Consider the following 13,598-nt stretch of genomic DNA (forward strand, 5'->3'; position numbering starts at 1 on the left):
GGGTGGGGGGCGCCCCACTTGCCTTGGGGGCCACTCCACCCTTGGCCGCCGCCCCCCCTAGGAGATCCCATCTCCTAGGGCTGGCGCCCCCCCTAGGGGAGCCTATATAAAGGGGGGGAGGGAGGGGCAGCCGCACCCTTGAGTCTTGGCGCCTCCCTCTCCCCTGCTACACCTCTCCCTCTCGCAGTAGAACGGCGAAGCCCTGCTGCGGTGACCCTGCATCTATCACCACGCCGTCGTGTTGCTGGATCTTCATCAACCTCTCCTCCCCCTTGCTGGATCAAGAAGGAGGAGACGTCACGCTGACCGTACGTGTGTTGAACACGGAGGTGCCGTCCGTTCGGCGCTAGGATCTCCGGTGATTTGGATCAAATCGAGTACGACTTCCTCATCCCCGTTCTTTGAACGCTTCCGCGCGTGATCTACAAAGGTATGTAGATGCAATCCGATCACTCGTTGCTAGATGAACTCATAGATGGATCTTGGTGAAACCGTAGGAAATTTTTTGTTTTCTGCAACGTTCCCTAACAATATGCACGAGTAGAACACAAGTGAGTTGTGGGCGATATAAGTCATACTGCTTACCAGCATGTCATACTTTGGTTCGGCGGTATTGTTGGATGAAGCGGCCCGGACCGACATTACGCGTACGCTTACGCGAGACTGGTTCTACCGACGTGCTTTGCACACAGGTGGCTGGCGGGTGTCAGTTTCTCCAACTTTAGTTGAACCAAGTGTGGCTACGCCCAGTCCTTGCGAAGGTTAAAACAGCACCAAGTTGACAAACTATCATTGTGGTTTTGATGCGTAGGTAAGAACGGTTCTTGCTAAGCCCAGTAGTAGCCACGTAAAACTTGCAACAACAAAGTAGAGGACGTCTAACTTGTTTTTGCAGGGCATGATGTGATGTGATATGGTCAAGACATGATGCTAAATTTTATTGTATGAGATGATCATGTTTTGTAACCGAGTTATCGGCAACTGGCAGGAGCCATATGGTTGTCGATTTATTGTATGCAATGCAATCGCCCTGTAATGCTTTACTTTATCACTAAGCGGTAGCGATAGTCGTAGAAGCATAAGGTTGGCGAGACGACAACGATGCTACGATGGAGATCAAGGTGTCGCACCGGTGACGATGGTGATCATGACGGTGCTTCGGAGATGGAGATCACAAGCACAAGATGATGATGGCCATATCATATCACTTATATTGATTGCATGTGATGTTTATCTTTTATGCATCTTATCTTGCTTTGATTGACGGTAGCATTATAAGATGATCTCTCACTAAATTTCAAGATAAAAAGTGTTCTCCCTGAGTATGCACCGTTACCAAAGTTCGTGGTGCCCAGACACCACGTGATGATCGGGTGTGATAAGCTCTAAGTTCATCTACAACGGGTGCAAGCCAGTTTTTGCACACGCAGAATACTCAGGTTAAACTTGATGTGCCTAGCATATGCAGATATGGACTTGGAACACTGAGACCAAAAGGTCGAGCATGAATCATATAGTAGATATGATCAACATAGTGATGTTCACCATTGAAAACTACTCCATTTCACGTGATGATCGGTTATGGTTTAGTTGATTTGGATCACGTGATCACTTAGAAGATTAGAGGGATGTCTTTCTAAGTGGGAGTTCTTAAGTAAAATGATTAACTGAACCTAAATTTATCATGAACTTAGTACCTGATAGTATCTTGCTTGTCTATGTTTGGTTGTAGATAGATGGCCCGTGCTGTTGTTCCGTTGAATTTTAATGTGTTCCTTGAGAAAGCAAAGTTGAAAGATGATGGTAGCAATTACACGGACTGGGTCCATAACTTGAGGATTATCCTCATTGCTGCACAGAAGAGTTACGTCCTGGAAGCACCGCTGGGTGTACCACCTGCGCCAGTAACTGTAGACATTGTGAATGCCTGGCAGTCACATGTTGATGACTACTCGATAGTTCAGTGTGCCATGCTTTACGGATTAGAACCGGGACTTCAACAATGTTTTGAACGTCATGGAGCATATGAGATGTTCTAGGAGTTGAAGTTAATATTTCAAAAGAATGCCCGGATTGAGAGATATGAAGTCTCCAATAAGTTCTATAGCTGCAAGATGGAGGAGAATAGTTCTGTCAGTGAGCATATACTCAAGCTGTCTGGGTACTGCAATCACTTGATTCAACTGGGAGTTAATCTTCCGGATGATAGCGTCATTGACAGAATTCTCCAATCACTTCCACCAAGCTACAAGAGCTTCGTGATGAACTATAATATGCAAGGGATGGATAAGACAATTCCCGAGCTCTTCGCAATGCTAAAGGCTGCGGAGGTAGAAATCAAGAAGGAGCATCAAGTGTTGATGGTCAGTAAGACCACCAGTTTCAAGAAGGGCAAAGGGAAGAAGAAGGGGAACTTCAAGAAGAACAGCAAGCAAGTTGCTGCTCAGGAGAAGAAACTCAAGTCTGGACCTAAGCCTGAAACTGAGTGCTTCTACTACAAGCAGACTGGTCACTGGAAGCGGAACTGCCCCAAGTATTTGGCGGATAAGAAGGATGGCAAGGTGAACAAAGGTATATGTGATATACATGTTATTGGTGTGTACCTTACTAGAGCTCGCAGTAGAACCTGGGTATTTGATACTAGTTCTGTTGCTAATATTTGCAACTTGAAATAGGACTACAGATTAAGCGAACACTGGCAAAGGACAAGGTGACGATGCGCGTGGGAAATGGTTCCAAAGTCGATGTGATCGCGGTCGGCATGCTACCTCTACATCTACCTTCGGGATTAGTATTAGACCTAAATAATTGTTATTTGGTGCCAGCGTTGAGCATGAACATTATATCTGGATCTTGTTTGATGCGAGACGGTTATTCATTTAAATCAGAGAATAATGGTTGTTCTATTTATATGAGTAATATCTTTTATGGTCATGCACCCTTGAAGAGTGGTCTATTTTTGATGAATCTCGATAGTAGTGATACACATATTCATAATGTTGAAACCAAAAGATGCAGAGTTGATAATGATAGTGCAACTTATTTGTGGCACTGCCGTTTAGGTCATATCGGTGTAAAGCACATGAAGAAACTCCATACTGATGGACTTTTGGAACCACTTGATTATGAATCACTTGGTACTTGCGAACCGTGCCTCATGGGCAAGATGACTAAAACGCCGTTCTCCGGAACTATGGAGAGAGCAACAGATTTGTTGGAAATCATACATACAGATGTATGTGGTCCGATGAATGTTGAGGCTCCTGGCGGATATCGTTATTTTCTCACCTTCACAGATGATTTAAGCAGATATGGGTATATCTACTTAATGAAGCATAAGTCTGAAACATTTGAAAAGTTAAAGAATTTCAGAGTGAAGTTGAAAATCATCGTAACAAGAAAATAAAGTTTCTACGATCTGATCGTGGAGGAGAATATTTGAGTTACGAGTTTGGTCTACATTTGAAACAATGCGGAATAGTTTCGCAACTCATGCCACCCGGAACACCACAGCGTAATGGTGTGTCCAAACGTCGTAATCGTACTTTACTAGATATGGTGCGATCTATGATGTCTCTTACAGACTTACCGCTATCATTTTGGGGTTATGCTTTAGAGACGGCCGCATTCATAATAAATAGGGCGCCATCAAAATCCGTTGAAACGATGCCTTATGAAATGTAGTTTGGCAAGAAACCAAAGTTGTCGTTTCTGAAAGTTTGGGGCTGCATGCTTATGTGAAAAAGCTTCAACCTGATAAGCTCGAACCCAAATCGGAGAAATGTGTCTTCATAGGATACCCAAAGGAGACTGTTGGGTACACCTTCTATCACAGATCTGAAGGCAAGACATTCGTTGCTAAGAATGGATCCTTTCTAGAGAAGGAGTTTCTCTCGAAAGAAGTGAGTGGGAGGAAAGTAGAACTTGATGAGGTAACTATACCTGCTCCTCTATTGGAAAGTAGTTCATCACAGAAACCGGTTTCTGTGACGCCTACACCAATTAGTGAGGAAGTTAATGATGATGATCATGGAACTTCAGATCAAGTTGCTACTGAACCTCGTAGATCAACCAGAGTAAGATCCGCACCAGAGTGGTACGGTAATCCTGTTCTGGAAGTCATGCTACTAGATCATGATGAACCTACGAACTATGAAGAAGCGATGGTGAGCCCAGATTCCGCAAAATGGCTTGAGGCCATGAAATCTGAGATGGGATCCATGTATGAGAACAAAGTGTGGACTTTGGTTGACTTGCCCGATGATCGGCAAGCAATTGAGAATAGATGGATCTTCAAGAAGAAGACTGACGTTGATGGTAATGTTGCTATCTACAAAGCTCGACTTGTTGCGAAAGGTTTTCGACAAGTTCAAGGGATTGACTACGATGAGACTTTCTCACCCGTAGCGATGCTTAAGTCTGTCCGAATTATGTTAGCAATTGCCGCATTTTATGATTATGAAATTTGGCGAATGGATGTCAAAACTGCATTCCTGAATGGATTTCTGGAAGAAGAGTTGTATATGATGCAACTGGAAGGTTTTGTTGATCCAAAGGGAGCTAACAAAGTGTGCAAGCTCTAGCGATCCATTTATGGACTGGTGCAAGCCTCTCGGAGTTGGAATAAACACTTTGATAGTGTGATCAAAGCATTTGGTTTTGTACAAACTTTTGGAGAAGTCTGTATTTACAAAAAGGTGAGTGGGAGCTCTGTAGCATTTCTGATATTATATGTGGAGGACATATTACTGATTGGAAATGATATAGAATTTCTGGATAGCATAAAGGGATACTTGAATAAGAGTTTTTCAATGAAAGACCTCGGTGAAGCTGCTTACATATTGGGCATCAAGATCTATAGAGATAGATCAAGATGCTTAATTGGACTTTCACAAAGCACATACCTTGACAAAGTTTTGAAGAAGTTCAAAATGGATCAATCAAAGAAAGGGTTCTTGCCTGTGTTACAAGGTGTGAAGTTGAGTAAGACTCAATGCACGACCACTGCAGAAGATAGAGAGAAAATGAAAGATGTTCCCTATGCTTCAGCCATAGGCTCTATCATGTATGCAATGTTGTGTACCAGACCTGATGTGTGCCTTGCTATAAGTCTAGCAGGGAGGTACCAAAGTAATCCAGGAGTGGATCACTGGACAGCAGTCAAGAACATTCTGAAGTACCTGAAAAGGACTAAGGATATGTTTCTCATTTATGGAGGTGACAAAGAGCTCATAGAAAACGGTTACGTTGATGCAAGCTTTGACACTGATCCGATCGTTTCTAAATCGCAAACCGGATACGTGTTTACATTGAATGGTGGAGCTGTCAGTTGGTGCAGTTCTAAACAAAGCGTTGCGGCGGGATCTACATATGAAGCGGAGTACATAGCTACTTCGGAAGTAGCAAATGAAGGAGTATGGATAAAGGAGTTCATATCCGATCTAGGTGTCATACCTAGTGCATCGGGTCCAATGAAAATCTTTTGTGACAATACTGGAGCAATTGCCTTGGCGAAGGAATCCAGATTTCATAAAAGAACCAAGCACAGCAAGAGACGCTTCAATTCCACCCGGGATCTACTCCAGGTGGGAGACATAGAAATTTGCAAGATACATACGGATCTAAATGTTGCAGACCCGTTGACTAAGCCTCTTCCACGAGCAAAACATGATCAGCACCAAGGCTCCATGGGTGTTAGAATCATTACTGTGTAATCTAGATTATTGACTCTAGTGCAAGTGGAAGACTGAAGGAAATATACCCTAGAGGCAATAATAAAGTTATTATTTATTTCCTTATATCATGATAAATGTTTATTATTCATGCTAGAATTTTATTAACCGGAAACATAATACATGTGTGAATACATAGAGAAACAGATTGTCACTAGTATGCCTCTACTTGACTAGCTCGTTGATCAAACATGGTTATGTTTCCTAACCATAGACATGAGTTGTCATTTGATTAACGAGGTCACATCATTAGGAGAATGATGTGATTGACATGACCCATTCCGTTAGCTTAGCACCCGATCGTTTAGTATGTTGCTATTGCTTTCTTCATAACTTATACATGTTCCTATGACTATGAGATTATGCAAATCCCGTTTACCGGAGGAACACTTTGTGTGCTACCAAACGTCACAACATAACTGGGTGATTATAAAGGTGCTCTACAGGTGTCTCCGAAGGTACTTGTTGGGTTGGCGTATTTCGAGATTAGGATTTTTCACTCCGATTGTCGGAGAGGTATCTCTGGGCCCTCTCGGTAATGCACATCACTTAAGCCTTGCAAGCATTGCAACTAACGAGATAGTTGCGGGATGATGTATTACGGAACGAGTAAAGAGACTTGCCGGTAACGAGATTGAACTAGGTATTGAGATACCGACGGTCGAATCTCGGGCAAGTAACATACCGATGACAAAGGGAACAACGTATGTTGTTATGCGGTCGGACCGATAAAAGATCTTCGTAGAATATGTGGGAGCCAATATGAGCATCCAGGTTCCGCTATTGGTTATTGACCGGAGACATGTCTCGGTCATGTCTACATAGTTCTCGAACCCGTAGGGTCCGCACGCTTAACGTTTCGATGATAGTTATATTATGAGTTTATATGTTTTGATGTACCGAAGGTTGTTCGGAGTCCCGGATGTGATCATGGACATGACGAGGAGTCTCGAAATGGTCGAGACATGAAGATTGATATATTGGAATCCTATGTTTGGATATCGGAAGTGTTCCGGTGAAATCGGGATTTTACGGGAGTACCGGGAGGTTACCGGAACCCCCCGGGGACTTAATGGGCCTTAGTGGGCCTTGGTGGAAAGAGAGGAGAGGCGGCCAGGGCATGGGTCGCGCCCCCTCCCCCCTAGTCCGAATAGGACAAGGAGAGGGGGGCGGCGCCCCCCTTCCTTCTTCTCCTCCACTCTTTCCCCTCCCAAGTCCTAATCCAACTAGGAAAGGGGGGAGTCCTACTCCTGGTGGGAGTAGGACTCCTCCTGGCGCGCCTCCTCCTTGGCTGCCGCACCCCCCATTTTGCTCCTTTATATACGGGGGCAGGGGGCACCCCATAGACACAACAATTGATCGTTTGATTTTCTAGCCGTGTGCGGTGCCCCCTCAACCATAGTCCACCTCAGTATTACTGTAGCGGTGCTTAGGCGAAGCCCTGCGTCGGTAGAACATCAACATTGTCACCACACCGTCGTGTTGACGAAACTCTCCCTCAACACTCGACTGAATCGGAGTTTGAGGGACGTCATCGGGCTGAACATGTGCTGAACTCGGAGGTGTCGTACGTTCGGTACTTGACCGGTCGGATCGTGAAGACGTACGACTACATCAACCGCGTTGTGCTGACGCTTCCGCTTTCGGTCTACGAGGGTACATGGACAACACTCTCCCCTCTCGTTGCTATGCATCACCATGATCTTGCGTGTGCGTAGGAATTTTTTTGAAATTACTACGTTCCCTAACAAGGACAAATAAAAATGACTAAGAATAATAAAAGACTCAATATAATAAAGACTCAAAATGATAAAAAAGGTCTAAAAGTCATTAAAAAATCAAAATAATAAAAGACTAAAAATAATAAAATTCTAAAAATAATAAAAGATAAAAAGGATAAAAAAGATTTAATATAATAAAAGACTATAAATAATAGAAGACTAAAATATAATATAAATTGTTCACTATTTACAAAATGATATTATTATTTTAATAATAGTAATAACATGATTTTTTACTAATATAGTTAATAAATAATTAAAACATATGTTAAAAAATATTTCTGGCCTAACAGAAGTTAGCACGCCCGCACTAAACTAATTAACTATGGCGTGCATAGAAATCTAACGCCGCCACTATCTTCCAACTGGTCGGTACAACAGGACCCACCAATTTGTAGCACGTTAAAAAAAGCAACACCAATATTTACCTTATATGGCTGGTTTCCAAATATTCCAATTGCACCACTATTTGGAAAAAAATAGTGATGGCGTTGATTCGAAATGATGTGCCACCAAGTAAAGTTGTCGCTAACCAGTTCTCTACTAGTGCCCGTCACATATATAGTAAGGAAATTGCTTAAAACATATATTTACTAAATCCAGGATACTCTAAAATTTGAGCATGGCACTTGCAATGGTGTGTAGACAACATTGAAAAAAATTGAATGGCAAATGATGTAAAATATCTGAGTTTTGCATGGTAGGCGATGATATCCATTCGAAACCCTGATACTTCGTTGAAGAGTGTTCAGTTTGTACACGAACTGCATCAAGTTTTAGTCGTACCATTGTCATTTTTTGTCAGACCATATGGGGGTCATATGATGACACCATGCCAAGTTTCACCCCATTCCGAGGTCATTTCCAAGTTATGTTGAACCAAAGAGCGTTTTCCTTATTTTAGTTACCAGAAAATGAAGTAATAATATTTTTAAAATAGCAAACCAACTCATAAAGTGGTAGAATTTGAGAATGACACTTCCAATGGTATATAAACAACATAGAAAAAGTTTGAATGAGAAATGATGTAATTTTTTAATTTTTGTATGGTAGGCGGTGGTTTTCCATTCGAAACCCTAGTACTTCGCTGGAGAGTGTTTAGTTCGTACACGAAGTGCACCAATTTTTGATGTAACACTCTCAGATTTTAACCACACCAGGTCATATGATGACACCATGCCAAGTTTCACCCCATTCCGAGGTCATTTGCAAATTAGGTTGAACCGAAGAGCGGTTTGCCCTTTCTAGTGGCCAGAAAATGAAGTAATACATCTAAAATAGCAAACCAACTCAAAAAGTGACAAAAAATTGAGAATGACACTTCTAGTGGTGTGTGGACAACGTAGAAAAAGTTTGGACGAGAAATGATGTAAAAAAAAAATTGAGTTTGTGTTGTAGGCGATGGTTTCCGTTCAAAACTCTGATAATTCGCAGGAAAGTGTTTAGTTTGTATACGAGTGCATCAAGTTCTTGTCGTAACACTCTCAATTTCTAACACACCATATAGGAGTCCCATGATGACACTATATGCCAAGTTTCATCACTTTCTGGGGTTATTTGCATGTTATGTTGAACCAAAGAGCGTTTTGCCCATTTTATTGTCCGCAAAATAAAATAATACTTTCAAAAATAGCAGACCAACTAATAAAGTGGAAAAATGTACGCATGGCACTTCCAATGGTGTGTAGACAACATAGAAAAAGTTTGAAAAAGAACTGATGTAAAAATATGAGTTTTGTGCGGTCGGCGGTGGTTTCCGTTCGAAATCCTGGTACTTCGTTGGAGAGTGTTCAGTTAGTACTCGAAGTACATCAAGTTTTTGCCGTAACTCTCTTAATTCTTTTACTACACCCTATATGGGTCATATGATGAACACATGCCAAGTTTCCAACTAAAAAAAAAAGCACATTTGCATGCTATTTTTAACAGACATCATTTTGCCATTGAAGTTGGGTGGGCTGTATGGTGACCGTCTCAGGTTTCCTTAAGGATGAGGCTGCGGCGCTGGGGTTGGCGCGGCAGCGGTCTGCTTCTTTAGCCACCACGTGGGACTCCGCGAGCACGAGATGGACAAGGGGATCATTGCTGGGCATCTCATCGGCTACCATGTCATCCCATGCATGTAAGCGAGAGATGTGCTATCGGTGTCGGGACCTTTTATAAGTTGGCCGCCCATGCGGCACGCGAAGGGAACTATCGTGGGTTTCGGGAAACATCGAGAGTGGTAGATGACATAAGTTGATCTTAGGCAAGATCCCAAAGTATTTCATACAATCGTTTGCGATGTTAACACCAAACACACACGTTTACAACTCTGAAAACACGTGTGCATTATCATACACAGGTATGGCATAACACTTGTGTTCGAACGGTTTGACCATCACAAATGTTCGAAGAGTTAAAACCAAATCGAAGATATAAACCATGTGCAGAATATCTCACAATTTAAATCCTTCAAACTTGTGCAATGGTTGTTTACGTCACACACGATACATCTCTGAATATAATCCAACGTCACAATTCAACCAACAGGCCATTTAGAATAGACCATCACAAGATTCAGAACCCGTGATCAAATTTCCACAAAGCAAAATAAGGTGATATAAATAAAGTAGGTAAAAGGCTACCAAGTTTGTCCAGGGGCCATGTCCTTCACCTGCCATTAGAACAATATATATCAGAATATGATATGTTATGCAACTAAGATAATGAAAGACCAAAACTGTTGTTCCTGTTTCAAAAAAAAAAACAGTTGTTGTGTTACGTGGAAGTACTTAAGAATTTAATCTACATAGCAGATTATTAACTTTTTTTTTTGCGGAATAGCAGATTATTAACTTGCTTCTCTTTGCTAAAAATCCAACTCAATTCAATTTTTTTGTCAGAAAATTTTCATACTTGCAAACTAAAATTTGTCATAATAGCGCCAATATAAATTGCCATAAGAACGTAGATTTGCCATGACTAAAAATCCAACACCATATTTTTTAGTGTTTCCATAAGAATTTGATCTACATAGCAAAATACTATTGTTGTGTTAGGGGAAAGTAGTTAAGAATTTGATCTACATATAGCAGATTAAAACTTGCTTCTCTTTGCTAAAAATCCAACTCAATTCATTTTTTTGTCAGAAAATTGGCGTGCTTGCAAACTGAATTTGTCATCCTCGCGCGAATATAAATAGCCTAAAAAATGTAGTTTTGCCATGCCTAAAAATCCGGCATCAGACTTTTAGGTGTTCAGTTTTGCTAAAGCACATCTAGATGTGCCATAAGTATTGCACATCTAAGTCATATGTCATTGATCTTACATTAAGATTCGTGTGAATATTTTCTTTCTTTTTTTCTTTTTCTTTTATGCTTGATTCACTCACTTAGATGTGCAATAACTAGAGCACATCTAGATGTGCCCTAGACACACCCGTTAGTGTTTCCACACATAAGAATTTGATCTACATAGCCGATTAAAACTTGCTTCTCCTTTGCTAAAAAACAGAAACAGAACATTGTATGCAACTTGGTAGATCTGTAATCAGCCCTGCTATGCAAATCCGTACTACTGTACTGTCTCTGGGACGTGGTAATATGTACCGTTGAAAGTTGGAGTATTGTACATACCTCGTGAAACCTGTGTTCGTCGCATAGAAAGCGCGGCAGTCCTGGCAGTACTGAATCCTCTGATCCAGCCTCTCTTGGCACGGTAAGCACAAGCAGATGTGCGGGTCTGGACGATTGAATGGGGACATGCCAACGCGAGCCTGGTTTGGCTGCCTGGTTGCTCTGTGGCAGGCGGGACACAGCGGCGGCGGCCCGCCGCTGGCCAGCATTGGTAATCGTGGCATCCCGCCGGCTCCCACAGGTGGCATTCCCACGAAAGGCAAGCCGAAGCCGGGGATGATCAGGGGAGGAGCTGCTCCTGCCAAGACATCTCAATTTAGTGAATGGCAGAGAATGAAATCCCAACTTACGTACGAGGAGAAACAAAGCTATGGTAGGTCATTACCGGCCGGCGGCACCATGAAAGGCAGCGTGTGGTTCATTATGGAAGGGCCTGCCTTGGGGAGGGTTGCAACGCCGGCACCGGATCCGCCAGCTGCAGGATTTGAGGCATGAGCAACTTATTTCATCTGACGCAATCAGAGAATCCAGAGTATCCCTGTACTGTACTCACCAGTCGTCGGTCCTTGTGTGGCCAGCGTGTAGTCAATCTTCCGTTTCTTGGGCTCCCCTTGCGCCAGTTCGTCCATGAGGTTGCGGACAGCTGACTCGTCCACATCCTCCGGCTCGGGTTCATCCAGTTCCTGCAGGAGCTCCGTCAGCAGGTCCACCTCTCCTATAAGTAAAAAATGAACAACCGGATCTGTCAGACTTGCATGTCCAGAAGGAGAGGAACACATAAGGCGGTGGAAGAACGAGCAAGCAGTCGCCGGGAGCTCACCTTCATCCAGAGCCGGCGCCTGATTGTCACCTCCATCCAAGGCCTCTTCTTCCTGCGGGTCCTCCACGCCTAAGGAAAGGAAACGATGGAACATGCATGAAGGTTCTTGAACAGCACACACATCTCTATCGGGCGTGCAGATGAACCAGAAGAAAGAAAGAAAGAAACCAACAGGTTGAGAAACGACGGCGCCTCAGATTGGGAAATTGATTGCTGTCACTCACTTGTGCCAAGCACATCTGCAAATATATGCATCCTCATCGGCGTATGTATTGTACGGTCGCAAGAAACACGATTCACCATCCCGAACGACAAGAGCCGCGGATGAGCTCCGGACGGGAAAAAAAACTCAAGAAAAACACAGAGCAAATGATGGAGCGTACGTACAGGGTTTCGAACAGCATACAGATCTGGAACATGAGCCGCGCGGGTGTGTACGTACGTCGTCTTGCCAGCCGGCCGGTAAAAGAAAGTTGAAACGCAAGAGCACCACATGAGGAGCGAGGGAAACAAGAAGAATAGGTGTGACAGAAAAAACCACAAGATCTCGCACCAAGTGCTCATCGATCAGCCACACGAAGCTGCCTCAGGCACTCGAGCTACGTACGATCTGCGGCCTAATACATCCGGATCCGGCACGCATGCATGCAACGCTGCAAGGAAAATTTTCCAACCGAGCTCCATCTTGCCTTCACCGGCGCATCATCAAGAAACACAAAGGAGAACATCAAGTCCAAGAAAAACAACCCAGCGCAAGAGAAACATCAAACATGGATCAGAACTGACCAACCAAAAAAACTAGATAGAAATCGAAACGAAACGAGATAGCAGATGGAGTTGCTGCGGCGCGCTCGCGTCTACCAAAAGCAAAAAAAGAAAGTGGGAGAAGCGGTGGAAGAAAACACAGTTAGAGCGAGGAGGGACTGCGCCGGCCGGGAACTCACCTTCACCAACCACGGGCACCGGAGCATCCAGCACGGGAGCATCGTGCACTTCCACCAGCGGCTCCTCCAAACCTGAAAGAAAAAGAGGGGCTTTCAGGAGGGGCTTTCAGGTTGCAGGACAGCAAAGCAATCGAAGAACCAAGGAAAGGAGGGGGCTGTCGTCCGCTGAAACTAACCTGCATCCCCGGCAGGTTCCTCCGGCTGTGCTCCCAGCACCACGGCCGGTGCCGGCGCCGCCGGAGCCACAGCCCCTCCGTCGCCCTGATCGGCCATGGCAAGGGAGGAAAGCTTCGAAGTGGGCGGTGTGCTTGGTGGTAGAAGGGAGGAGAAGCGTTCCGGTCTTGCGCGTGGAGGTGGAGGACGACGGTGTGCGTGGAGGTATAAAGAGGAGGAGGAGGACGGCGTGCGTGCGTCGTCGACCGGCCGTTGCATTCTGCAGCTTTGCCGTACGCAGTATTGTGTCGCGTTGCCGCCGATGGTCCCGGTCAAAAGTTACGAAATGGAATCCTCAAGAACATATCTCATTATTGGCTAGTGATTGGTGCACAAAAAAGACAAAAAAATTCTTTGCCCTAATTTCTCCCACGATTGGCCTGGCGTGCCACGGAAATGGATGGAAGTGTTGTACTACGCCTGGCATTCCTCGGGCGTGTGGTGCGTGCTTGATGGAACGTGTACCGCGGCCCTCCGGATGGCTTTTTTTT

The 13,598-nt window shown here is 44.0% G+C and overlaps 1 protein-coding gene across 1 annotated transcript; it reads right to left on the bottom strand.

Moving 5' to 3' along the window:
- Positions 1 to 9,992: 9,992 nt before the first annotated feature.
- Positions 9,993 to 13,233, bottom strand: LOC123184891 (uncharacterized). The gene is made up of 7 exons (XM_044596933.1): positions 13,071 to 13,233; positions 12,895 to 12,966; positions 11,951 to 12,019; positions 11,684 to 11,845; positions 11,516 to 11,605; positions 11,131 to 11,428; positions 9,993 to 10,169 (listed from the first exon to the last, which is right to left on the bottom strand). The coding sequence occupies exons 1-7, from the start codon at positions 13,165 to 13,167 to the stop codon at positions 10,166 to 10,168; spliced, it is 792 nt and encodes a 263-aa protein (XP_044452868.1). The 5' UTR covers positions 13,168 to 13,233; the 3' UTR covers positions 9,993 to 10,165.
- Between the last annotated feature and the right edge of the window lie 365 nt (positions 13,234 to 13,598).

Source organism: Triticum aestivum, chromosome 2A, assembly GCF_018294505.1.
Source record: "Triticum aestivum cultivar Chinese Spring chromosome 2A, IWGSC CS RefSeq v2.1, whole genome shotgun sequence".
NCBI classification, from domain to species: Eukaryota; Viridiplantae; Streptophyta; class Magnoliopsida; order Poales; family Poaceae; genus Triticum; species Triticum aestivum.